Here is a 27,429-nt window from a genome sequence, read left to right on the forward strand (position 1 = left end):
CTGAGTACATCAACGTGTTCTCCTGCTGCGAGGTGGATTTCCAGGCGATGGGAACTTCTAATATTGCTACGTGATGGTGCACAATCACAGACATGGGGATCAAAACCTCATGAGTCCAGGAGATAGGCGTACCTGAAGAGCTACAGCAGTGCAGGTGAAGAAACCAGCTCAGCAGCTGAGGCCTAAGCAGTTTACCACCTCCCGTCCCCAGCTGCATTGAACAAAGAAGCACCGCTCTGCTTTGTAGGCCCCATATTTTTGACTGAAGTCTGGTCTCTTCCTGGCATAGAGAGAGCGACAACAAAGTGGTTTTGCATAATTGGATCCTTCTCTTTTCCCCTCATTGGCCTCAGTGGTTAAAACCCAACTGGGGCAAAACTCCAACGTGGCATTTAGCTAAGTCTGGGTCTTAGGATCCAGTGTCAGGACACTAATGCTGGGGTATTTTTTAACAGCGTGTTCTATTAGGAAATATATTTGGGACATTCTAAATTAATAGAATTAAGCTGATTTATTAACTGCTGGAATTTTCTGAGCCTTTACCATGCATTGTTAGTGTCCCAAATATATTTAGCTTGAAACCCCTTTTTTTCTCCCAAGCATCCTATGGATTTGGGCCTCTGCAGTACATACTGACTGAAAACTCAAAATGAGTATAGCCCACTCTAGGAATTTCTAGGATTGAATAATGAGCTGCTCAAAAGAAGGTTTTTTCTTTTATTTTCTTTTTATTTTTCCAGTTCTGCAATAAAAATTGAGTGCACTACTTGCCCTTTAAGCACCGGCAATGTTCTACTATTATTTAATTTTGGTATAAGGAAATTTTTGTCTATTACTTTCTTTTTTGCTGTAATCATTAAAAATGTAAATCACCCAATTCTACCATACTATATTGAGTTATTTGTCTAAAGTCTTGTTGGCCATGAATAGCTGGTTTGTTCCTAAGCTACATGGTGCCAGTTCTTAGGTTTTTGACAAACGTGTTTTCTCCTTTGAATAGAAATGTTGTCTTCTTTTCATATTTCCATCCTAACCTGTAATATTTTAATAATATCTAGAAGATTGTTATGCTTTCCACTGTAGGAAACGAAGATTTGGTAATGTGGTGTCTCAGGCCACAGCGACTCAGGAGCAGTGGTTAGAAGCCTGTTGCTTCTTTAGATTGTGGGGATAGAAAGAGGAGTGATGCAGGTCTCCAGAGGCACTTGGTGACAATTTTACACTGTGTGAATAGGCCCAGTGGGATTTCTGGGAAAAGGAAGCAAGTGGATATGGGAGCTGTGAGGAAGGCTTTATTGGAGGGGTGGAATGTGCGCTGGCTGGTACAGGGGGAAGAACAGTTGGCTGACACACAGGAAAAGACCGATATTTTTCCCTACATGGTGTTTTGCAGGGTGGATATGGTTTTCTTTAAGGCCTCCTTTTCACTGCGAACTTGGCATTTTTGGAAAGATGAAGCAACAATAGAAGTAATTTGATTTTTTTCCTACATGGGATCTTGAAGCTTATACCATGCAAAATCTCCTTTATCGGTTTTAAATGACTTTTTATTAACTCTCTTCCTGAATAGTTAGCCATTCCAACTGAGTGACAACAGAATGAATAGGATAGTCCTAAAAAATAGTTGCCTAAACATTACTGCCTATGAACTCAGTGTTCCATGTAGTTTAGGGCAATAATTCTAGAAATGTACTCCTCAGACCAGCAGAATCAGCATCCCCTGGGAAGTTTTCATTAGAAATGAAAATTCTCTCCCCCTCCCGCTCCCCAGCCTTCTGAATCAGCAAATCGTGGGCTCTGGCTTTGTGATCTGTCTTCTTACGAGCCCCCTTCAGCTGATTTTGATGTCCCCTCAAGTTTGAAAACCACTTCCTTTGGGGTTTCTTCGAAAGCCTTCCAAGGGGGTCCATGAATGCCCTGAAACTGTGTGCAAGTTTGTGTATATGGGTGTACTACGAGCATCTTTGGGAGAAAGCGGAACTATAGTTTCCCTGGTATCTCCGAACAACACTGACCCCCAACAATGGAGACACCACGGTTACAATATCAGGATCCAGACTCTGTGCTTCCAGGCAGCACTCTGATCGCGGGTCTTGGTATTTCCACCTGCCGTCTACAGTGCGGACTCGGGGGAGGGTCGTCTGCCTTCCTGTGTCAGTTTCTGAGCACTCCTGGTAGTGACGACCATGTCATTAGTGGTCAGCTTCCTGCCTCCTGAAGCACAGTGTGAACAAATGTGTCATTACAGAAACGTCTGGCTCGTTTCTGTAAACGTCTGTTAGAGCCAAAGATCATGTCTATGCAGTGACTCAGAGATTGGCATTTCCAACTTCTTTGCAATGAATATTGAATTGTTAGTTTTAGTCTGAGGTTGCTCATGCTGCTGTGAAATATTTACCTGTGGGTTTATGAGCAGAGACATTTAAACTGTCATACTTGGACCAAATAGGCACTGTGAGCATAAAATCACCATTCACTTGTTCAATGAGCATTTATTGAAAGGGTCTGGTCTACGTTAGTCCATGTGGGATTCTTAAAGAGGAACGTCCTTCTGTTCTGGAAAGGGGAGAGGGGAGGTGGGCAGGGATTAGGGGAGGCTGAGCTGTTGAGCAGCTAGAGACGTAAATAAATAAAAACAAGAGACTAAGGAAAAGTGACTAACTCCTCTTGGGGTTAGGGCATGTGGGGGTGGCAATATATATGGGAATCTTTCACAGAACGTATATTTTCACTGAGTCTATAGGATGAGAAGGAATTTTTCTAGGCAAACGGGTATTAACGTAAGTGTTTCAGGCAGGAATAGCCCTCTGACGGGGGCAGAGTCATGAAAGAGACCAAAATGTGCCCAAGGGACGGTGAGACTTCCAGTGTGGATGCAGTACGTGATAGATATGGGTGTGTGTTGTGGGTGGGGAATGACAAGAAAGGAGCCCTGTATTAGAGGTGGAGACCAGATTATAAAGAGTCCTATTTAAGGAGTCGAAAGTTGTGAATTGTATGTCATAATATCGGTGTCTCAATGCTGTTGAATATTTATTTTGTTATAAAAAACACTTTGATACTTTTTAAGAAGCAGGCATTTTAATATAAAATATAGCTATATAAATATAGTAGTATTTTGGGCAAAAGTTCAAGTCCTCTGTCACACTTGTGTTAATGTGATTTCCTGCAGACCTGTGTAATTTCGTTCCTCTTACTCCTTTTGTTTGGATTGCCTTTCTTCTGAAAAAAAGTGAGGCCATTAGAATTCCCCATTTTATAAGTGGATAAAGGGAAAAAGAGAGGGGTCTAAATTTTCCTTTGCCACACAGTAACAATTTCTAAGCTGAGAAGTTGTGAAATGACTGACCAAAGCAGTTAGTTTAAGGACACATATAAGTAAAATGGATTTAAATACAAGTTTCTGCCAATTCTTAGTTATATGACCTTGTAGCAACTCAAATAGGGTCATTTTCCTGCTACAGATGTTGGTAAAGATAACATTCTAAATATTTTGGAAGGACAAATTAGGTCATGAATTTGAAAAGATATTGAAAATTCTGAAGAGTATAGCGTATAAGAGCATAGTAAGTTGTTATTATACATAATAAAAAGGTAGAAATCTCTGTTTCATAAAAATGTGTTAATCATGACTCAGTAAAAGTACCTAGGGATGGCCAGGACGCCAAAGCATCTGTAGGTTCCTTGGGAAGATACATGGAAGGAATTATGTGGTGTGTGCCTTATCCTGTTAAAATTTAACCTTCCCAGGAACAGGAATTGAGCGTGTTTTATTTGCTGTAGTATCCCCAATGCCTAGAACAATATCTGGCATATCATACATGCTCAGTAAATATTTGTCAAATAAATGAATTAATAAATGGACTCCGTGTAATCATTTGTACCACTCATGAGGGCATCAGCCCTTTATTGCAACTTATTCTAAGTAGCTCAGCTGGACCATGGCTGAACTGCAAGAATTCCTTTTGTTTATACTCTATGTTTATACTCTAGCAGCCCGTGTGGTGTCCAATATAAACAAAGCCACACACTAACATTGTAAGGACAGATTTTTAGTTTTAAATTATTTTTCAGTTCCAATTAACATACAATATTATATTAGCTTCAGGTGTACAACATAGTGGTTAGACATTGATATAACATACGAAGTGACCAACTTGATGAGTGTAGTACCCGTCTGACACTATACATAATTATTAAAATATTACTGACAATATTGCCTATGCTGTACTTTCCATCCCCGTGACTGTTTTCTGTTTGTATAACTGGCAATTGGTACACCTTAATCACTTTTACTTTTTCATATATCCCCTCCCAAAACCCCTCCCTCCTGGCAACCATCAATTTCTTTTCTGTTATCTATGAGTTTGTTTCAGTTTTGTTTGTTTATTTTGTTTTTTAGATTCCACATGTAACTGAAATCATGGTATTTAACTTTCTCTATCTGACTTATCTTACTTAGTATAATACCCTCTAGGTTCAAACATGTTGTCACAAATGGCAAGGTCGTATTCTTTTTTATGGCTGAGTAATATTCCATTGTATGTCTGTACTACATCTTCTTAGTCCAATCATCAATTATTGGGCACTTCAGTTGCTTCCACATCTTAGTTATTATAAATAATGCTGTAATGAACATAGGGGTGCATATTTCTTTTCGAATTAGTGTTTTGGATTTGTTTCAATAAATACCCAAAAGTGAATTTGCCAGGTAATATGATAGTTCTAGTTTTAACTTTTTGAGGATCCTTCATACTGTTTTCCATAGTGACTGTACCAATCTGCAGTCCTACCGACAATGCTCTAGGGTTCCCTTTTCTCCACCTCCTCACCAACACTTGTTTGTTGACTTATTGATGATAGCCATTCTGACAGGTGTGACATGATAGCTCATTGTAGTTTTAATTTATATTTCCCTGATGATTAATGATGTTGAGCATCTTTCCATGTCTATTGGCCATCTGTATGTTATCGCGGAGAAATGTTTATTTAGGAATTGTTAGTATATAATTGCTCATAGTATTTCCTGATAACCCTTTGTATTTCTGTGGTATTGGTTGTCACTTCTCTTTCATTTCTGATTTTATTTATTTGGCCTTCTGTCTTTTTTTTTTCTTGATGATTCTGGCTAAAGGTTTATCGGTTTTGTTTATCTTTTCAAAGAACCAGCTCTTCATTTCATTGATCATTTCTGTTCTTTTTTTTATACTGTATTTCATTTATTTTTGCTCTGATCTTTATTATGTCCTTCCTTCTACTCACTTTGAGCTTTGTTCTCTTTTTCTACTTCCTTTAGGGGTAAAATTAGATTTTGTTTTTTTCAATTTGATGTTTTCTTGTTTCTTGAGCTAGGCCTCTATTGCTATAAATTTCCCTCTTAGAAGTACTATGGCTGTATCATATAGAATAGCAGTTGTTGTGTTCTCATTTTCATTTGCCTCAAAGTAACTTGATTTCTTTCTTGATCCTGTTGCTAACCCATTCATTGTTTAGTAACATGTTATTTAGTCTCCACATGTTTGTGTGTTTTTCATTTTTCTTTTTGTAATTGATTTCTAGTTTCATACCATTGTAATTGGAGAATATGCGTGATAGGATTTCACTCTTCTTAAATTTATTGAGACTTGTTTTATGGCCTAACATGTGGTCAGTCCTGTAAAACGTCCTAGTGTATTGGAAAAGAATGCATATTCTGCTGTGTTTCAGTGTAATGTCCTAATAATATCAATTAAGGCCATTGGTTTAATGTCTCATTTAAGACCAGTTTCCTTGTTGATTTTCTGTCTTGATGATCTATCAATTGATGTCAATGGGGTGTTAAAATCCTCTAATATGACTTACGATTAATGTTTATCTCTCCATTTATGTCCATCTCCATTTATGTCCATCAATATTTGTTTTATATATTTAGGTGTGTTCATGTTTATGAGAGGTATATCCTCTTGTTGGATTGATCCCTTTATCATTATGAAATGTCCTTCTTTGTCTCTTGTTACAGCCCTTGTTTTAAAGTCTATTTTGTCTGATATACATATTGCTATCCCAACTTTTTTTGGTTTTCATTTGCGTGAAACATTTTTTTCTCATCCCTTTACATCCCTGTGTGTGATTTTCCATCTGAAGTGGGTCTCTTGCAGACAGTATATGTATCAGTATTGTTTTGTTATCCATTCAGCCATCCTGTGTCTTTTGATTGGAGTATCGATTCCATTGACATTTAAAATAATTATTGATAAGTATGTAGTTATTGCCATTTTATTAATTTTTTCCTGATTGTTTTTGTAGATCTTCTCTGTTCCTTTCTTATTCTCTTCGTCTCTTTTCTTGTATGTTGATGACTTTCTATAGTGTTATGTTTGGATTTATTTCCCTTTATTTCTTATATATCTCTTGTCGATTTCTGGTTTGTGATTACCATGTGTTTCCTACATACCAAGCTATGTTTGTAGTAGTCTATTTTAAGTTGATGGTCACCTAAATTCAAACACATTATACAACCAATACAATTTTTACCTATCCTTCTCCATGTTTATGTTTTTGTCATTATTTTTTATTCTTCTGTGTGTGTAGTTGTGTATATTTCATAACTTATTGTAATTATACATGATCTCCCTTTTGCCTTTTAACATTTGTACTAGATTTATAGTTGCCTGCTTTTATTATATGTTTGCCTTTTTCAGTGAGAATTCTTTTCTTCCCTGTATTTTTTTACTCATATTTTTAATCTGTTCTACTTAAAAAAGTCCCTTTAACACTTTTGTAATACTGGTTCAGTTTTGATGAACTCCTATAGTTTTTTCTTGTCAGGGAAATTATTTCATCTTCTGTTCTAAATGATAGCCTTGCTGTGTAGAGTAATCTAGTTTGTAGGGCTTCGTTTTTCATCATTTTGAATATGTCATGCAAATCCCTTCTGGTCTGAAGAGTTTCTATTGAGAATTGGCTCACAGTCTTATTTGAGCTCCCTTTTCTATTGCTATTTTTAAGATTCTTTGTCTTTAACCTTTGGCATTTTAATTATGATGTGTCTTGGCATGGGCCTCTTTGGGTTCATTTTGTTTGGGACTCTGCACTTCTATACTTGTATGTCTATTTCCTTTTTCACGTTAGGGGATTTTTCAGTCATTATTTGTTCAAATAGGTTTCCAATCCCTTGCTCTCTATCTCTTTTCCTTCTGCTAACCCTATGATGTGGATGTTGGTACACCTAATGCTGTCCCTGAATTCCCTTAAACTGTCCTCATTTTTATTTGTTTTTCTTTCTGCCGTTCCAATTGGGTGTTTCTGCTATCTTGTCTTATAGATTGCTGATGCGATCCTCTGCTTCATTTAATCTACTGTTGATTACCTCTAATGTGTTCTTCATTTCAGTAATTGTAGTCTTCATTTCTGTCTGGTTCTTTTGTTTTCTATCTCCATTTTTATGTTTCCTATCTCTTTGTTGAACTTCTCAATGAGTTCATCTATTCTTCCCCAAGTTCACTGAGCATCCTGACAACTGTATTTTGAACTCTGGATCTGATGGATGCTTTCATTTAGCTCTTTTTCTGGAGTATTGTCCAGTTCTTTTATTTTAACCAGTTTCTTTGACTCCTCATTTTTGTTGATTCCCTGTGTTTGTTTCTATGTAGGTCTGCCATGTCTCCCAGTCTCGGCATAGTGGCTTTGTGTAGTTGGTGTCCATGGGACCCGGTGGCACAGTCTCCCTAGTCTACTGAGCTAGGTGCTCCAGGATTCTGCCTTGTGTGGAATATGAGTTGTAGTTGAGCCTTGGTTGCTTTTGCCACATCAGTTGATGGGATTTACCCTCAGGCTGACTGTGAGTTCTGGCCTTGATTACAGTGGACAAGCTGTTGTGCAGGATCTGTCCCCACAGAGCAGGTCTCACATTAGCAGGGTTCTGGTGCCTACAAAGGCCACCTTTTGGGTCTGTCATTTGTGGAGCTGGTTGGGTGGTGTTCTGCTGTGGTCTGATGCTGGCCACCAGGTATGTTGGTTTTCAGGCCTCTTGGGATTGGCTCTTTTGCAAGCCATGTTCATCCACTGCCAGTCCTGGGACCACCTGGGAGAGCTACAATGTGAACTGTGGTTGGTTGCTGCCTGTGCTGTGCTTAAAGTTGCCCAAGAGAGGTTAGGCCATAAACCAAGGCCAGCTGCTACTAATGCTGGGTTTATGGTCACTTAGCAAGAGCTACCAGGCATGCTGAGGCCAGATGCTGCTTGTTTGGGGTTTATTAACCTTAATTTTAGGAAAGTTTGCAGCATGAGCCGAGGCAAGCCACTTGTATAGAGAAGCTGCTGGAAGAGATTTTCGCTGCTGGAAGAGGTGTGCAATTTGGGTTGGGTGGGATATTGGAATCACCAGAATGGGGCCAACGGCATCAGCTAAGTTAGTGGAGAGCTTAGCCTGCACCTTCTGGCTGGTGAAGGGAGGATCCAACAAAGGAATAGTGGCATCTGCCAGTGTTTCTGTCGCTGGAGAAAGCTGCCCTGACCCATGCCCCTCCAGCCCTTAAGCTTGTCAGTTCACTCCCTCCCCCTATGTCCCTGGTACTTTTCAAGTTGCTGCCCAAGCACTGGAGCTCAGAGCAAGTTTATGAACAAGTGAGTCTGTACGGTCCCTTTAAGACCTGCAATGTCTACGCCTCAGGTAGTCCTCAGTCTCCCTCAAACACAGTCCCCACTTGTTTTCATAGCCAGATATTATGGTGATTTCTCTTCCCAGAATTGGAGGCCTGGGTTGGGGAGGCCCGTATGGGACTGGGACCCCTCACTTCTCAGGAAAGACCTCCGCAGCCAAGATATCCCTCCCGTTTCTTAACCGCCACACCGTGGGTGTGGGACCTTCCTATTTTGCATCTCAGCCCCTCTGACCAGTTTCAATTTTGCTTCTTCTTTACATCCTTAATTATAGAAATTTTGTTCAGTTAGTATTCAAGTGGTTCTCAATGATGGTTGTTCTGTAGTTTAGTTGTAATTTTGATGTGGTTGTGGGAGGAAGTGAGCACAGTGTTTACCTATTCCACTATCTTGACCAGAACCTGTGGTAAGGACAGATTTTAATCAGTACTGGACTGCTGCAATACGGAAGAGGACCTAGTGTGGATTGAATTCAACTTCGATTTGTGTAGATGTGACTGGCATTTGAAAGGAGAATGAGGGAGGAAAATGGAGGTTTGAGTAGAGTCAGAGAAGTTGACATTTACAAAAAGTAGTAAGGGGGCATTGGCCCATATAAATCACATCTGGCTTTGTTAACGGGCTCTTACTGAAGTTAGTCTCCTATGCTATCAGAGAGCCTGGGAGATAGGGTCCTATCTTCAGGTGTCGGCTGGAATCAACAGAAAGTTCTTTTGGCAGCCTTGAGCTTGCCCAGGCAGGAACTTGAGGGAGCTGGAGTCATCATCTTAGAGATGCAGCCTTGAGCTGCATTCTAGTGTTTGCTCAAAAAACTATGGTAGTATTTTTAATGTGGCTGAGTGGAGTACACAAAATCATTTGTGTATTAGACTCTGCAGTGTTTATAGGCCAAGGCTGAGGCCTGGTCCAGAAGAGGGCTCAGAGGAGCTGCACTAGAGATTGCTCAAGGAGCAATCTTTGTCAGTGGGATCCTTTGCTTTTTGTTGGAAACCAACTTAGTTTTGCCACTTATAGTTTCACTTCCCTTAGGGTAAAACACACAGAAAGACAAATTCAAAAACAACAGAACCCATCCCCCAAAAGTGTAAAGCACAGTGAGCTCAAGACTCCTACTCCTTGCTTCATTTTCCCTTGATTTCACTAAAAGCCTTCTAGATATTTCCAGAGACTATCTCTTCAAAATAGGAGGCAGCCCCAAATCTGTTTTTACCAAATCAGTTAATTAGAAGAAATATGAAGAGAGGAAGAAGGTCTAAGAGAAAAAATCATCTATGAAAAGACACCATGAGATCACATTAAGATGTGTTTGTAGCTTGTTAGTCTTCTCAGCGGATACTACCCTTGTTGGTAATTTGGTCCAGATTGGTGTCCTTGATCCGTGTCTTAAGTCTCCTTCCAGTGACCTAGAGGTTTTGGAAGAGCTTTGACCACTTTCTGGAAGTTAGGAACCAATATAAACAGAGTGGTGAAAGGAGATAATAATAGGCCTGGAAGGTCTTTGAATTCTTGGGCATTGTAATCTGACCCTCTTGTTATTTAGACTAGACTTTCTTTTTAGAATTGTACCTTTGACAATGTTGGTTTGTTTTTTTGTTTGTTTGTTTGTTTGACCTTTGATTTCTATGTAACTTGTAGAATATTTCTGGTAGTAAATGAAATTACTTTGCAACCTCTCTGTGCCTAAGACCTTTCCTTGGTGTAGAAGATAGAAGAAATTATTTCTCATCTGACAGCTTGCTTGAGAGAATGATTTGTCAAAACAGAGAGTTTTGGTTTTCACCCTGGCAGGATTCTCTGTGTATATTTGTCACAAAGGATTACATTGCTCAGGCTTCAATGCAGACAAAATCACGCTGCTCCCTTCATTACGTTCTCTCTTTGGCATCTGCTTGCAAATACTCATTAAGAGAGACAAGAGGTGTTTCAATGAATATTGAATGTCCAAGAAAACTGTTTAATTCTAAGAAATCTCTTTGTTATCCTGAAGCTGGGTTCTTCCTTTTGCCTCTATCCTGTTCTCCTTCTGTCACTACTCATATTGTAACACTGGAATTATAAACTTAGTCCAACAAAGGTGGAAAGCAATCATGTAAGGTTGGAAGTGTACAAGATCTTAGAAAATATTTTATACTATTCCTATATTTTACCAAAGAGAAAAGGAGGCCCCAGAGGACAGGGTTCTTTTTTAAATCATAGCTCAACCAGATTCGAATTTAACACGCGTTCATGTATTTCTTAGTAGGTGAAAGACACTGTGGGAAACACAAAGCAAATAAGACCAGAATATTAGTTCTGAATGAATAAGGAAAATAGATAAGTGTGTTCACAGTTAAGGCAACATAAGGAGATCTAGGCAACATAAAATTAAAGTGAAGGAGGGTAATTCTTTTCAATTGAGGGTGAAATTTTGTTAAAGAGATTTAACAATAAAATGAATATAACAATAGAATGTGTATGGCTCAGTGTTAGGCATTTAATAATTCGTAAAAAAACACATCTGCTCTACTTCTCTGTGATATGGATACAGCTATAACACAACTCAACCTCCCACTGATAAGCAGATACATAAAAATGTATGAATCTAGGGTTATTGGCATGAATACTATAGCCTCTCTGTGCAGTAAAATTCTCTTTGGATAGCACATAGTTCAACATTTATAGATTTTTTATTTATTCTCTCCACTGGTCAAAATTATATTGATTTTAAACAGATTTTATCACTAGTTAAACATGACTGGTTCATGGCAGAAAGCAAACCAACTTGGTTAATTTAGAAGGCTACTCTGCTTTTATTTTATTCTTGTTTTCCTACCTAGAAGAAACCATTTTCTCCATCGGCAATAAAACACCTAAATTTGTACAGCTTGGGGGGAAAAAAGTAGTCAGAGACAAATGTAAGTTCATGGAGTATCAGAAAACGATTCTTTCAATATTAGTCACTGAATGTCAATACCAAGTCTACTAAGGGCTCAGCAAGAGCTTAAAGTGTTAGCATTTCTGGGTTTGGCTACACGGTACACTAATCAAATCTGTGAAAATTTGAGAATTCAGAATTCACATGGAAATCCTCAGTATCCGATGGAAGTGGGAGTTGGCTGCATAGTAAGAGCTCAGGGGCAGTGGTGCAGATTTGAGTACATTCTGAAGAGGTGGGGCCGTGGAATTCATGAGGTGAGTTGATCTCTATGAGAGAAAAATATATAGAACAATAGTAACATGTCCAACAATAAGAGAAGCTAATCATTTTTGAGCATTTACTACAAGATAACCGCTGTCTTATGTGCTTACTCAAATTACCAGATTATCCTAGGGGATGTTTTTCTAGTTTTACAAATGATGGGCCAAGGCTCAGAGAGGTTGAGCACATTTTCCAGTCATACAAACAATAAGTTGCAGGGATAGGGCTGGATTGCAGTTGACTCATTTGTCCCCTTTGCCTGGAACTTTCCTGGTGTTAGCAGTGAAATATCATTTCTCTCAGGGACCTCCTCCGTCCCAGGCAAACTGGAACAAGAGGTCGCATTGACTGGCACCCACAGCTGCTGGGTTCCAAAGCTTAAGTTTTTAGTTGGTATGCTATGCTGCTTCCACAGAGGAGAAAGAGAAACAAAGACCAGAGAGGGAACCTGAGGAAATGTTAATAACTTACAATATGGGGGAAAAACTGTAAGGTCCATGCTTATAGGGTCATTTCTGCAGGTTTCACCCATTTTATCCCCGCTCTAGCACTATTTCTAGGACAGAGTAGATGTTCAATATATGTATAATTAGTTAATTGATTAACGATAGTGTGATGTCAACCTGGAGCAGTGGTGACCGGGTTCTTGTCTCCACACAAGAAAGAATTCAAGAGCGAGACAGTCGCAGGAAAGCACAGGGAGTTTATTGAAATGGAAGTACACCCTTAAGAGGGAAGCGCAGGTGAACTAGAGAACAAGTTGCACCAAGAAAGTCAGGATCAGGGGTGTTTATCCCTCCTGGGTGGGAATTGGTATCATCCCATTGATGTGGTTTATTCATCTTCTTCCCCTGGGTGGGACCCTCCTTTTTCTTCCTTATTTGGTTCCTCCGGAACTGTCATGGAATTAGATACATGATGGGAATAGGAGTACCCGCAATGCAAATCACATTATAATGACATTGAAATTAGCTAAACATCAGATCCCCAGTCATAGGGATTAGTCTTGCTGGATAAAACTTGTTCTTGTTTTTCTCCAACTACAGGTGCTGTATAGTCACTTGTTACTCATGTAATGAGTGAGGCATCTGAGGTTGTACTTGTGTAATGAGTGAGGCATCTGAGGTTGCATCTGGAGGGGATTGTCAATTTCCTAGGCTATATATGGCCTGCCTCAGTTGGGTACCAGTGACTGGATGAATAAATAAATAAGAAGATAAATAGGGCAATATTATATCCCACAGGGGTCAAAAAGAGAGCTCTTAGACTGAAATGATAATACTTATTACAATATTTTGTTAAGTAAAGGGTGCTGATTTTGCAAACTAATGGTCATAAGAACCTTCAGGATTTAGGCTTTATAGAGAGGGTCACATGCAAGCTTCCAAACATTTAGGAAAGGATGAAGGTGCTAGTTGTAGACACTTGGAAATAAGACTGGACCTAGGGAGTAGATAAGGCAAGAGTAAGCCCAAACAAGGTGTTTCCCTTACCCATCGCTTAGAAGAGTCAGCTCAGTTAAAGGAAAAGGTGAGTCACTGGAGAGTAACATTACACGTTGAGCAATAAGGAACACCATAGGAAAGGGTTTCTTCCTGACTCAGAAACATGGGAGGCAGTAACAAAGAGTGAAGAGTTAACACTGTGGGGACATTGGCACTTCTTCGGAAGAGATACATAATAGCATCTCAAATAGATGGAGCTGTAGCTCACTGGTCTCTTCTTTTAGTCTTTACCTTTTCAGGCCGAACCCCTCATATTTCATTAAAGCAAGATGAGTTTGAGCCCCTCACTATGCTGGTAGATCTCTTCTGATGTGTCCTATGTGTGTCAACCCACTCTTAATAGTTTGTACTCTAAAGGGAACATAGAACGCCCCAGTATAGCATGACTAGCACGGCTATCATCTCTCTTGTTCCGGACCTGAAACATACTCCGCAGCTTGAAATTTCATTCGCCTTGCATCTTACAAGCCCTGTCAGACCTCAGATTTCTCTACTTGTTTCTTTCACTTAATTTGCTAATATGCAGCCTGGATTTTTTTTTTTTTTTTTTACCTCTACCGCTGTAAAAGAAGTAATACTGCTTTAGCTATGGGAGAGGCATCTGTGCTCTATCTTGTTTATCATTAATAAACCCCTAAGCTCTGTTCTCATTTCCAACCTACTAATGTCTGGTAATGATTTCCAAGTCAGAACACACCCACAGCTGGATATTCAAACCCCAGGTCAAATTTTGTTTTCTGACATATCACCTGTTTTGAGTTTGAAAGTAAAAGTAGATATTGTGTAAGTTATTCAAGAAAGAGGAATATGGGGTAATAAAAAACGTTCTCTCCTTTGATCTGCTACCAAACCACTGGAAAAAAAAGTTTCCCTTGATCTCTGAAATCACCTTGTAGAAGTTTCAGCTCCTGAGGCAGGTACCATTACAGTTGTTATGCTATTAAAACTTCCATTTTTCTTGAAGGGTAGGAAAATTGTTTGGGGCTAGGTTGGGATTAGTTTGTTTGCTGCTGATATAAACATCTCTGAATTGTACTTTCTTACATGCTTGAGAAACCTAAGAACCTCAAATTAAAGAACAAAGCAGATTGACTAGGCACAACTAGACATTTTTTAAAGCAAAATTGACTACAATAGTAACAGCTTTCAGAAATTGTGAAAATGTCAATGCAAGAAAATTAGTTTTAATGTAAGCTCAGCAGTAGAATTTTATCGAAAAAAATCTCATCTGAGTATGGACCATTTAAATAATGAATTTACAAGGAGAAACACAAGAAAATTACAGAGAGCCATTACTTACAATAAAAAAAACCACACTACACTTTAATGATTATAGATTTGAATGTGGAATATTTTCCCTGATTTTTGTTTCATTGCCTCTTTGTCATTGGAGGCCTGTCTGATGATTTGGGTAAATATCATGGGTGAATGTCTTTGTGTTTGCTCAGCAGAGAACAACAGTTGCAATATGTAAATAGGGTGTTTCTTCTCTTTGGATGCCTTGGGATATGTATAATAGATTAAGTTGGTTTTGTGCAGAGCAAACAGGTCTGTATTACCAAGAATATGAATAATGTCGGTTTCCATAATTGCTAACATCTGGCTTTCCATAAATCTGTTAAATTGCATGGAAGCAGAATTAGATTTCTGTGTCATAAGTAAAGCAATTACATGGAACTCTGTAGGCAATATGGTCCTATATTCAACTGTGAAATCGTCTCATTCTGGAGCAACAAAAGCAAACCCAGGTTTTGCACCTTGTTTTTATTGTGCATACGAGGTATGTTGCTCTTTATGCTCAGTGTTCTGAATTTATGAAAGAAAACACTGCCAATGTTTGCAACTTTGTAATGCAAAATAACCACATGTTAAAAACAGCAAATTATAGTTGGGCATTAATTACCAATTTAGGGATTATTTTAAAGGAGACCATAAATTAAATATTCCTTTGTAGCCACTGTTTGTAGATCCGTTGAAATTCCTCTTCCAGTTTCTTGAGTGATTTGTTAATAAGTCTTCCTCTGCCCTTATCCTCAAGCATTTGACAAGAAACTGGAGTGGGGAGGGAGAAGGGAAGTTCGTCTTGCTATTTCAGTGTGGTTCCTATTTTACTTTATTTATCGTATGTAAACCAGACCCAAGGGCTTTACCAGACGAAAACTCAACAATAAAATGTATTCCCTGAAGAGAAGCATTGTGGTTATGCCTTAGGCTTCTTGAAGAACCCAGGGAACAAATTTTGGCAAAGTAGGCTCTAGAATAGTACCAGTCTATAAATTTCCTGAATTTAATTAAGGTAAATCAATACATTGAACATCCACAGTGTATTAGGGAAAAAAATGAATATATTTAGTCTCTTCTCTCTATGGAGATGGATATATTAAGCATGTAACTTCTGAGAGATAAGTGCAAGATAGCATTACATATCAAGTACAGAGAAAGTCAATAGTGACTGTCTTGCAAAATGAGGGATGGTGATACTTGATCCTGATTTTGAAGACTACGTGGGAGTGAATATAGCATAGGAAGGGAAGTGCTTACCTAATCAATTAATTTATATTCCAGCCCATTCCATATAGGCTAAGAGAAAGTAGAGCTAAGGAAGGGGAGAGTACTCCTATAAGAAGAAAAGGCATGTTCAAAGTTACAGACAGAGGAAACAACATGGTCTGTCTGTGTATGACCCATTGCTTTTGAACAGAAAGGGTAAGAGACAGAATGTAACAATGGAAGGGTAAGATTGGGGCTTGTATGTTATGCTAGGAGTTTGAACCTTTTGTTATAAGCATCAGAAAACCACTGAGAGGTGGTAAACAGAGGAGTGACATGGACAGATCGGCTTTTTGGAACACCACTCCCCTGTGGAAGGTATTTAGAGCAATGATTCTCATCTAGCTGAACAGAGCCCAGATGTCTGCATCCGACTTTACACCAATTAAATCTGTCTCTAGTGGTGATGAGCCTGAGCACCAGGAGTTTTTCAAAGGGTCCCCAGATGTATCTATTGGGCCCACAATCAAAAACCACTGGATTAACATGAGAAGTAGCTGAAGTCAGGGCGATCAGGTAGGAGGCTTTACAATGATGAGTATGAAGATATGAGCTAACACAGAATTCGAAGAAAGGTGAATTCTATTATTTTTATAATTACACATGTGATGAGCCATCAGTCTATCTAACAATTTACTCTGCATCTCCTAGACATAGAAACTCAGTTATAAATGGGATGAGAGAAGTATCAAGATTGAATATTTTAGTTGTTACAGCAAAAACTGGGGAGTGAAAATAATGCACATGTATCATTTTACTATTGTTCCAAGGTAGTGTATACCTAAATAATAAGCTATCTACCAACTACTGTCATTACAGTGGGAGTTCAGCGGTGGTACATGTTACTATGCATTGACATCATATAGGGAAATACTTAACCAAGGAGGTAGGGCTTGAACCTTACCGTAAATATTTACATTCATTCAATCAAGAAACAAATATTTACTGAGTCATTGTTATCTACATTTTTATTTTCAAATGACCATAGATTAGGTGGGTATAGTTTTATACAAGAAATAAATGAGGGTCAGATAACTAAATAATATGATCAAGGATGTGAAAAATGACCTGTACACAATAAGCACTCAATTAAATGTAAGATTGCTTTCAAACATGGGTCACCTGACTCCCACATTCACTGCTACTTTAGTTAGGAAGATTCAGAGAAGGGGACGGAGACTAAGGAGGTGAGAGTGGTTTCTAGGCAGAAGCCTCATATGGTCAATTGTGTTGAGAAGAGCATGGACATGACTAGGAACGATGAGGATATAATTGAGATCTAAGTGTAATTGACCCGGAATCTAGGCATCATAATTTGGGATCATTTTCACAGTTTTCAAAGGAGTAATCATCACTCATTAAATAGATGTGTTGACTGAGTCTACAATTGGTGGGATAAAGACAAAAAGTAAATCTAGAAATATTACTGGAATTCCTTAACATCTTCTACTTTGTCACACTGCTGTGAAGCCAAGTTTTATACCAATACAGTGCATCCATTCAGTCAGAAAAGATAAGTCATTTATTTCTCATGATTTTTAAGTCACAGTAGTTTCAAAATTCTATCTAGCAGATGTTGAGTACTATATCATTCTCAGCATTTCAATTAAAAATTCTACAGAGGATTCATGTAAGTTCATATTCTTGAAAATGAGTTGCAATGTCTAGAGGGTAAGTAGTTGAAAGTAGGTAAAACCGCAGAACATTCTAGTACGCTGAAAGGTGACTTCAGACCTTGAGTTGGCGCAGAATAGCAGACAGAAGTCTAGTGTGTCTGTCAGAAGGCCTAGGACACAGTCCTTGCTCTAAAATGTACTAGCTGTGTGACCACTTAGCCATCTCTGTACGTTAGTTCCTTCTTTTGTAAAATGAGATTAACTGTTTCTGTCTTGCAGTTCCACAGCATAATTCATGAAAGAGGAGATTTGAAACACTTTGAAACAATATATAAATATAAAATAGCAGTAAAATTGATATTATGCTTTTAAGGACCTTATTGCTTGAGCAGTTTAGGGAAAAATGCCACTGACATTTATTTTCTCTTTAATTTAATCCATTATCTTTAACCAAATGCCTACAATCTGATACATAGTTAACCTGCAATTTAGGATGTAGAATAAGTTAATTTATACTGTTCTTATCCTAACTTACTACAAAAGTCAAGCCTATTAATACATAGCCCACCAATAGTTATCTATATGTATTCCTGTGTTTCTCCTTATCGCGTTCACGAGGACAGTGTCTTACATGTCACGGTCAACATTTATGACACCTCGTCTGCGAAGAACCTTGCGCATAGCAGACTTTTGGTAACAGTTTATTGGAATCAATGTTGTCTTCTGAAGGATATTTGAAGGGCATGACTGTAGACTAATCAGTGGAGCAGAATACTCTGGTAGACAAGTGACCATAAAGATGGTCATAAATAAGAAAAATCAAGTAGTTTTCTTGAATGGACTCAGACAGAATTAGTACCAAGAAGTAGAAGTTATTGATTACTATATCTCATTTCAATTGAAGGAAAACATTTCTAAAAGAGTTACTTGATGACAGAATTAGCTGCCTTGTGAGGTAAGGGATTGTCCGGTAGGGCCGACAGCTATGTGTTTGAGATGTCTTTAAGGTCACGTGAGTTTGCAATGTCAGGGAGGGCTGACTGGATTTATGTTTTCCTTCCATACTTAGGTATCAATGAAAAACAGCAAAATGTGTGTGTGTCTTTCATCAACGCCCATGCCATAGCCTACTGTAGCTCTGGGATGTTTTCTCCCACAGGGAAAAGTGCTGCTGGTCATGAGGAGGGGGAGGCTTGATTAGGAAAGCACCTACCAAGAAGTAGCCCCTCTCCTTTCACCCTGGGCCCAGGACCTGGGAGCAGTCGAATTGGCTCAGGGTGGCCCTAATTCCCCCTAGTTCCTACTTGGTGGCTAATCTATTCACACCTTTTGTCAAAGACCCAGATCTCCATAGGGGGTATCCACACTTTAATCCATTAGCAGTGTTTATGGTCTCTGGATGGTACATTTCTTGAGAATATCCTAAAACTAGTTCACAGCTGCTACTATATAATTTAGTAATTGGAGTCCAAGTGTTACAAGTTTGAGCTTCAGATCTGCCACTTATTAGCTATGTGACAGTGGACCTGATATGTAACTTCTGTGAACCTCAGCTCCATTATTTGCAAAATAGAAATAAGAACGGATCCTCTAACACAGAGCTCCCTTACAGAGTATGTGAGGCAATGTATGTGAACAGCTTGGCACAGTACCTGGCACAAACTGAATGCTCAATCATGTTAATTAATGGTATTGTAAATGATTATTTTCTAATAATCAGCTCGATTCTAAAGCTCTGTACTTTCTTTATTGCAGACATTGATGAATGTGCCTTAAGAACACATACCTGCTGGAATGATTCTGCCTGTGTCAACTTGGCAGGGGGCTTCGACTGCCTCTGTCCCGCTGGGCCCTCCTGCTCTGGTGACTGCCCCCATGAAGGAGGACTGAAGCGCAATGGCCAGGTGTGGACCCTGAAAGAAGACAGGTGTTCTGTGTGTTCCTGCAAGGTAAGACTGATGTAGTTCGGCAGAAATTGTAACTGTTCTTTCTCTTCCTCCCTCTCTTCTCTCCCTCCTCACCTCTTTCTTCCAGGTTGTTGACTTGAGGGTGTCCTATAGTTCCTGAAAAGACTTCTTCTATTCTAATCTGTGCTATGAGTAATGATGATGTTGCATGGCAGGCAAATCTCCTCTTAGTGAAAAGTGAGGTGTGGTGTTGAGGAGACTGCAGAGCGCAGGGGTGGCAGGGCAGAGACGTCAATGTCAGCCCTCCCTGCTGAGAGCCTGCAGTGCCTGTAAGGTTGCTTGGGTGAGAACTTTACTAAGCCCTCATCCCACACTTACACAGACTTGCTAGTTAAAACTACTCTTTGCCTGAAGTGATCACCTGTATGAACTTGCTCACTTTTGTGGCGACATCATCCAGAAAAGCAAGGCTCAGAGACTTGCCTCCAATGGTCAGAGAGTGTCAGTCTCCCATTCTGAACAAATGACAATACCTTCTGGTAAATGATGTCTTGTTTGTGGTTCTCAGTGCGAGGCTTGTCCTTACATGAAGCTGTCCAGAAGTGAGCTTAATGTTTCTGAAAATAAAATGCTGTCATTGACTGGTTTTGCTTTATACTTTGCAAAATGGGCTTATCAAAGTGTTTCATTTCCTTGTGCTTTATTTCATCTTCTGTTCATCTTGGATATTCATTTTCTTTCGATATTGCTTTGCTCTACATCTTGCATTATTTATTTTGGTGTAGGCATGGGAACCACAAAAATCACTGGTTTAGTAGCCTCTTAGAGAGCTGGTCTCCTGAGAAATTCATAGTGCTCTGTAGAAAAAGAGTTGAAGTGAACCTTGAAAAGTCATCCAGTTCATTTACCTGCCTTCAAGTCTGCCACACCTCCAACAGACGTGGGGGCACCTACCGTATGTCCCCAAAACTAAGACCGGGTCTTATATTAAGGTTTGCTGCAAAAAAATGCATTAGGGCTTATGCTCAGGGGATATCCTCCTGAAAAATCATGCTAGGGCTTATTTTCCGATTAGGTCTTTTTTTTTCAGGGAAACACGGTATTTAGGAAAGCTATATTACCAAGTCTTTAGATCATTACCCCAAAACACCGTCCCCCCCACCCCTTACATGTAAATCTACTTTGACACATCCAACTATAGGTCCATTACCCACGTTTATGGAGCACCTCCCATGTTACAAGCACTCTGTAATTTAAAACCAGTATCACAACTTTGAAAGATGAAGAAACCAAGTTTCTAACTTTTAGGGCAAGAAAGGTTGCCTAAATATCAGAAGATATAAATGTGTAAGGTGGGACATGAATTCCACTTGCTTGCCCCAAATTTCATAGTTTTCTCATGTATCCTGTAATACTCTATAGATGATATCTATTGATATAGTTAGTATATGTGAAACCATTTAAGCCATCAGTCAATCCAACTTGACTGAGCTCAAACTCTCAGCTCAGTATTATGTTAATGACTTGTGGGACATTCCCTCAAGAAATTTTCAAGTTAATAAGTAAAATATATAACCACGTGGCACTGACTCAAAGGGAAAAAAGTTTTTAAGAGAAGGAAAATCTCATTGTGGGTTAGAATTGTTGAGAAGGCCTATGGAAGAAGTTGGCAATTAAGGCTCCATTCAGCAAGCAAAATGTGGACGATCCACTTCATTTACTAAGTGTTTGCCTTTGTCAGTGAGAATTTTTTACTCTTGTATTCATATTTTTTATCTTTTCTTCTTAAAGAAGTTCCTTTAACATTTTTTTAAATAGTACTGGTAGTTTTTTGTTGTCTGGGAAACTTTACTCTTTCCTTCAATTCTAAATGACAGCCTACCTGGTAGAATAATAAGGGTTGTACATCTTTCTTTTTCATGAATTTGAATATTTTTTGTCAATTTCTTCTGGCCTGCAAAGTTCTGTTGAGAAACCAGCTGATAGTTTTATAGGAGCTCTTTTGTTTGTAACTAACTTTTCTCCCTCACTACTTTTAAGATTCTCTCTTTGTTTTTAACCTTTAGCTTTTTAACTATAATGTGTTTTGATGTGGTCCTCTTTGGGTTTTCTTGTTTGGGACTGTCTGTGCTTCCTGGACTTGTATGTCTATATTCTTTGCCAGGTTAGGGAAATTTTCAGTCATAATTTCTTCAAATAAGCTTTCAATCATCTGCTGTCTCTCTTCTCCTTCTGGTACCCCTATTGTGTGAATGTTGGTATGCTTGATGTTGTCCCTGAGGCCCCTTAAACTCTCCTCATTGTTTTGGATTCTCTTTATTGTGTGTGTGTGTTCCAATTGGTGTTTTCCACTACCTTGTCTTTCCAGATCATTAATGTGATTTTTTTCTTCGTCTAATTTGCTGTGGATTCCCTCTAACAGATTCTTCATTCAGTTATTATGTTGTTAATTTCTGAATCGTTCTTTTCAATTTCTGAATCATTCTTTTATATAGTTTCAGCTCTGCTTTTAGGTTCTCACTGAATTCATCTACTCTTCCCCTCAATTCACTGAGCATCCTTATAACCAGTGTTTTGACCTCGACGTCTAGTAGATTGCTTGTCTCCATTTAGTTTAGTTCTTCTTGTGGAGTTTTGTCAATTTGTTTCATTTGGGACATGGTTCTTCTCATTTTGGCTGCCTCCCTGTGTTTGTTTCTGTGTATTAGCTAGATCAGCTGTGTCTTCCAGTCTTGGCAGAATGGCCTTATGCAGTAAGTGTGCCATGGAGCCCAGTGATGCAGTCTCCCTGGTCATCTGAGCTGGGTGCTCTAGAGTGGTCCCTTGTGTGGGATGTGTGTGCTTTCCTGTTGTAGCTGAGACTTGATTGCTGCTGGCACGTCAGTGAGTGGGGTTGTACCACAGATTGACTGTTTATGAGTTCTGGCCTTGATTACAACAGACAAGCTGTTGTGTGGGGACTGACCCCACAGATCAGGATTTGCATTAGCACAGCTCTGGTGACTCCCTTTGGGTCTGTCGTTGTGGAGCTGGTTGGGGGGTGCCCTGGTGAAGGCTAAAACGGGCCAACAGGTGTGTTGGTTCCAGAGCCTCTTGGGAGGGGCTCTGGTGCAGGGCAAGGTCCACTGCCACTTGTGACCAGCTTATGACCACTTTATGGGAACTACAAATTGATTTGTGGTTGGTTGTTGCTTGTGCTGGGCTTGAAGGCACTTAAGAGTGGCTGTGCTGTGATTTGATGCCAGCTGCCACTCGCAGGCTTGGGACCCTTCGGTGCCTCCATGTTCAGTCCACTCCCCGATATCATCTTCCTACTGTGCTATTCCAAACCCTGCCTTTTCACTGCAGGCGCTTGAAGGTTATACCATGCTAATTCCTCAACTGACTGGGCACTTTGTTTCTCCGTTCATGGTTGTCACACTTTCCCTTGCACCACCATCACCTGGAGGACTTGTGAAACTTTGATCACTGACTTACCCTCAGACTCTGCGGCTCAGTAGGTCTGGGTGGGGGCACAACTATTTGCATGTCTAACTAGTTCCCAGGAGATTCTAATGATGTGGGTCAGAGGACTACACTTTGAGATTCATTGCCTCAAGAATCCTTCTGATCTCAGTTTATCTGAAATAATTTTTTCCTACCCTCTCACTGCCTTATGATACAAAATCATTGTTACGAAAGTCCAGATTGGGGTCTAGCTCCTGATTTATTATTAATTTACTATGTGGAAAAGTCATCTCCTCTCTCTAGACCTGGTTTCCTCCTCATTAAAATAAGACAGTGGGATTAAATAACTGCTAAGTTTTTTCGACCTTAGGTGCTAATTAGAGAGGACTAATTGACTAGATGGGGGGGGGGGTAACCTGAAGCAAAATTAACAGTGTGTAGAAGGAGTGGATGTCAAAGCCCAATATATTTGTATGTGAGAAGGTAGAAAAGAGGAGTCTAGAGTACCCCTCCTAATTTTATACTTTTATATTAGGGATCAGAAAACTTTTTCTGTAAAGGGCCAACTGGGCTTTGCACACTGTAGGGTTTCTGTCTCAAATTCCCAACTCTGACATTGTAATGTGAAAGCAGCGATAGGCAATATGTAAATGAATGACGGAAGCTATGTTCCAAAAAATCTTTATTCATAGAAACAAGTGACTTGTCAAATTTGGACACTGGGTATCAGTTTGCCAAACTCTAGTTTGTGTTATTATTCAATAGACATACTTTTACCTAATTCTACTCTCTTGATTTAAAAGTTTTGAAACTATGGTAGAAAGAAAAATAGTGATATTATGCAATCTGGAGTAAATGTATCATCTGTTGACTATTCAGTAATAAAATGTGTAATCTACATTATAAAACCCATAACTTTCCAAGGCATAATAAGGATAAATTAGGTTTTTATTTTCTAGGAAAGTGTATGTTCCTGCTTTTTAAAATTCAAAAGCAGTTTAAATGTTATTAATTGTTTATAGCTGAACTTTCATATATAAAACTGCATAAAAGCATTTAACTCCTATGGTAGAGGGGAGGAAAATACATCTTTGGCATTTAAGTGGGATTGTTCTATCCACTCCAGCTGGGAGAGAGGGCAAGCTCTGAGAATGACCCCGGAGAGCTATGGCAAGAAGGGTTACTCACCATCAGTTGGCTTCATTTTCTTGCCAAATTTGGATTCTAGTACAGTTGTGCTCTGTGCGCTGAGGTTTCATAATGGCATTCTTAGTGAATGAATGGAGCCACCTGTGACATTTTCATTATTAAAAATGATTTTCTTGACAGTTACCCTGTAATTTAAAGCCAAAGTGAACATAGCTATTTTTCTGAACATGTTATAGACTAAGAAGGGCCTATTTGGCATTTTCACGTAATTGATGAGATGTGAAATTACTTTATTTTGCACTAACCCTGGAGATTATTCACTTATTCATCCTTCTAATCAGATAGGCAACTACCTGACATTCTGATTGGGTCTCATTGCCTGTTGCACAGTAGTCTCTTCTCAAAGAATCCGTCCCTGTGTTTAATGTTGTCCATGGACTTCGCCATGTGGGCTCCTGAGGCCTGGTCTTTGTGTACTGGGGAGAGTGATACTGTGCCCTCTGTCGTGGAGCTGACCAAATGGCGTCATGTTGTAGCTATGATTACTTTTCTTAGCTTCTCTTGGTTAAAGTAAACCCCTTGGGAGTCATTTTACATAATGGTTACACCAGCCAAATATCTTAATGACCTTGAATACATAGCAATAGACATTTATTTAAAATGAAATCTAAAGATTCTGAAAAATTAAACTGAATATCAGTGATCTGTGCGTCAATATCAATAGGACTGAAATATATGTAATTGTGCCCCAGAAGTATGAGAAAATCAGATAATGGCAAAAAAACAGCAACAACAAAAAAAACACCTTTTTTAAAAGCCAATAAAGCAAGAAAGGGGGGTGAAGTACAGTATACAGTATAAATAAAGATGTAGGACATCTAGTATAAATAAATAAACAAACAACATTTGGTGTAAAGTGGTAAGTTTAAGCTAAAGCATATTGATAATAAAGCAAGACATACCTGTATGCTGCCTATCCCCCCAAAAAAAAATCAAGTAAAAATACGCAAACAACAGTCTAATTTCATTCCTTTGCATGTGGCTTTCCAGGTTTCCCAACAATATTTATTAAAGAGACTTTCCTTTCTCCACTGTATGATTGTGGCTCCTTCTTGAAAATCAGTTGTCCATTTAAGTGTAAGTTTCTTTCTGGGCTCTCAATTCTACTCCATTGGTCTGTGTGTTTTTCTGCCAGTACCATATTGTTTTGATTATTGTGACTTTCTAGTATAGTTTGATGCCTGTTGTATTATACCTTGGGCTTTATTCTTCTTGTTTAGGATCTCTTTGGTGTCTTTTGTGGTGCCATACAAATTTGAGGACTTTTTGTTCTGTTTCTTGTAAAATGCCTTTGGGATTTTGATGGGGGTTGCATTAAATCAGAATGCTGCATTAGGTAATATGGCCATTTTAACAATCTTAATTCTTCCAATATATGACCACAGAATATCTTTCCATTTCTGTGTGTCTTCTTCAATTTCTTTCAATAATGTCTTGTAGTTTTCAGTGTGTAGGTCCTTCACTTCCTTTGTTAAGTATATTCCTAGCTTTTTATTCTTTTTGTTGCAATTACAAATGGGACTGTTTACTTTATTGCTCTTCCTAATATTTTGTTGTTTTCATATAGGAACACAACAGATTTTTGTATATTGATTTTGCATCCTGCAAATTTCCTGTATTTGTTTGGTGTTTCTAACTGTCATATGGTGGAATCTTTAGGGTTTTCTATGTATAGAATCATAATTTATGCAAAAAGTGACAGTTTTACTTCTTCATTCCCAGTTTGGATGTCTTTTATTTCTTTCTCTTGCCTGTTTGCTCTGGCTAGAACTTCCATACTCTGTCGAATAACAGTGGTGAGAGTGGGCGTCCTGTCTTGTTCCTGATCTCACGGAAAAAGTTTCCAGTTTTTCACCAATGAGTATTTAGCCTAGAGTTTGTCACATATGGCCTTTATTAGGTTGAGGTACTTTTCTTCTATACCCATTTTATTGAGTGTGTTAATCATAAGTGGACATTGTATCTTGTCAAATTTTTTGCATCAATTGATATAGTTATATGATTTTTACTTTTATTTTGTTAATGCAGTGTATCATATTGATTGATTTGTGAATGTTGAACCATCCTTTCATCCTTGGAATAAATCTCACTTGATCATGATACATGATCCTTTTAATGCATTGTTGTGTTCATTTTGCTAATATTTTGTTTAGGATTTTTGCATCTATGTTCATCAGAGATATTGGTTTGTAATTTTCTTTTTTGTGTGTTATCCTTTTCTGGTTTGGGTATCAGGGTAATGTTGACCTCGTGAAATGAGTTAGAAAGTATTCCTGCTCTTCAATTTTTTGGAAGACTGAGAAGGATAGGTAATATTAATTCTTTGAATGTTTGGTAGAATTTGCCAGTGAAACCATCTGGTCGAGGACTTTTGTTTTTTGGGAGGGGTTTCATTATTGTTTCAATTTTTCGAGTTTCATGGTTCAGTCTAAGAAGGTTATGTATTTCTCAGAATTATTTCATTTCTCCTAAGTTATTGAATTTGGTGCACATAGCCTTTCATTGTATTCTTGTATAATCCTTTATATTTCTGTGCTGTCTGTTGTAATTTCTCTTTCATTTCTAATTTTCTTTTCTTTTTTTCTTTTTTGTCTATTCTTTTCTCCTTAGTGAGTCGTCACGTATTTGTTTTTATCCAGCTTTCTTCTAGTAGTAAATTTCGTGTCATACCTTTGTGCTCAGAAAATATGCTTTGCATAATTTCAGTTTTCTTTAATTTATTGAGACTAGTTTTGTACCCCAACACTTGGTCTATCCTTGAGAATGTTCCATGTGCACTTGAGAAGAATGTGTATTCTGTTATTTTGGGATGGAAAGTTCTAAAATGATCAATTAAGTCCATTTGGTTTAGTGTGTCATTTAATGCCAATATTTCTTCATTGACATTCTGTTTGATCTATCCAATGCTGTCAATGAGGTATTGAGATATTTTTACTGTAGTATGTACTATAGTATTTTTACTATAATTGTATTTTTGTCAGTTTTCCCTTTTGGGCTGTTAGCAATTGCTTTATATATTGTGGTGCTCTCGGTTTGGGTGCATGTGTATTGATAAGTGTTACATCATCTTGATGAATTGTCTTATTTATCATTATTAAATGTCCATCTTTGTTTCTTGTTCCTTTTTTTAAATATTTAAATCTGTTTCCACTAATGTAAGCATTGCTACACCTGTTTTTCTAGAGGCCATTTGCTTGAAGTGTCATCTTCTACCCCTGCCCTTTGAGGCTATGTTTGTCCTTGGGACTGAGATGAGTTGCAGGCAACACATAGTTGGATCTTGCTTATCTAATTAATCCCACTACTCTGTGCCTTTGATGGGTGATATTGTTCCAGTTACATTTAGGGTAACTACTGACATATGAAGACTTACTACA

General features: G+C 38.6%; 1 protein-coding gene across 2 annotated transcripts in view; it reads left to right on the forward strand.

Moving 5' to 3' along the window:
* The window catches only part of NELL1 (neural EGFL like 1), a 761,225-nt gene that overhangs the window by 724,475 nt on the left and 9,321 nt on the right, over positions 1–27,429 (forward strand). For both annotated transcript variants that reach the window (XM_019742633.3, XM_019742632.3), the window contains one exon: positions 19,245–19,438. In XM_019742633.3, the coding sequence (XP_019598192.3) occupies positions 19,245–19,438 (194 nt within the window). The remainder of the gene's footprint in view (positions 1–19,244; positions 19,439–27,429) is intronic.

The sequence above is a fragment of the Rhinolophus sinicus genome, chromosome 14 (assembly GCF_057876585.1).
Source record: "Rhinolophus sinicus isolate RSI-liver-muscle chromosome 14, RSI-T2T, whole genome shotgun sequence".
In the NCBI taxonomy this organism is placed as follows: Eukaryota; Metazoa; Chordata; class Mammalia; order Chiroptera; family Rhinolophidae; genus Rhinolophus; species Rhinolophus sinicus.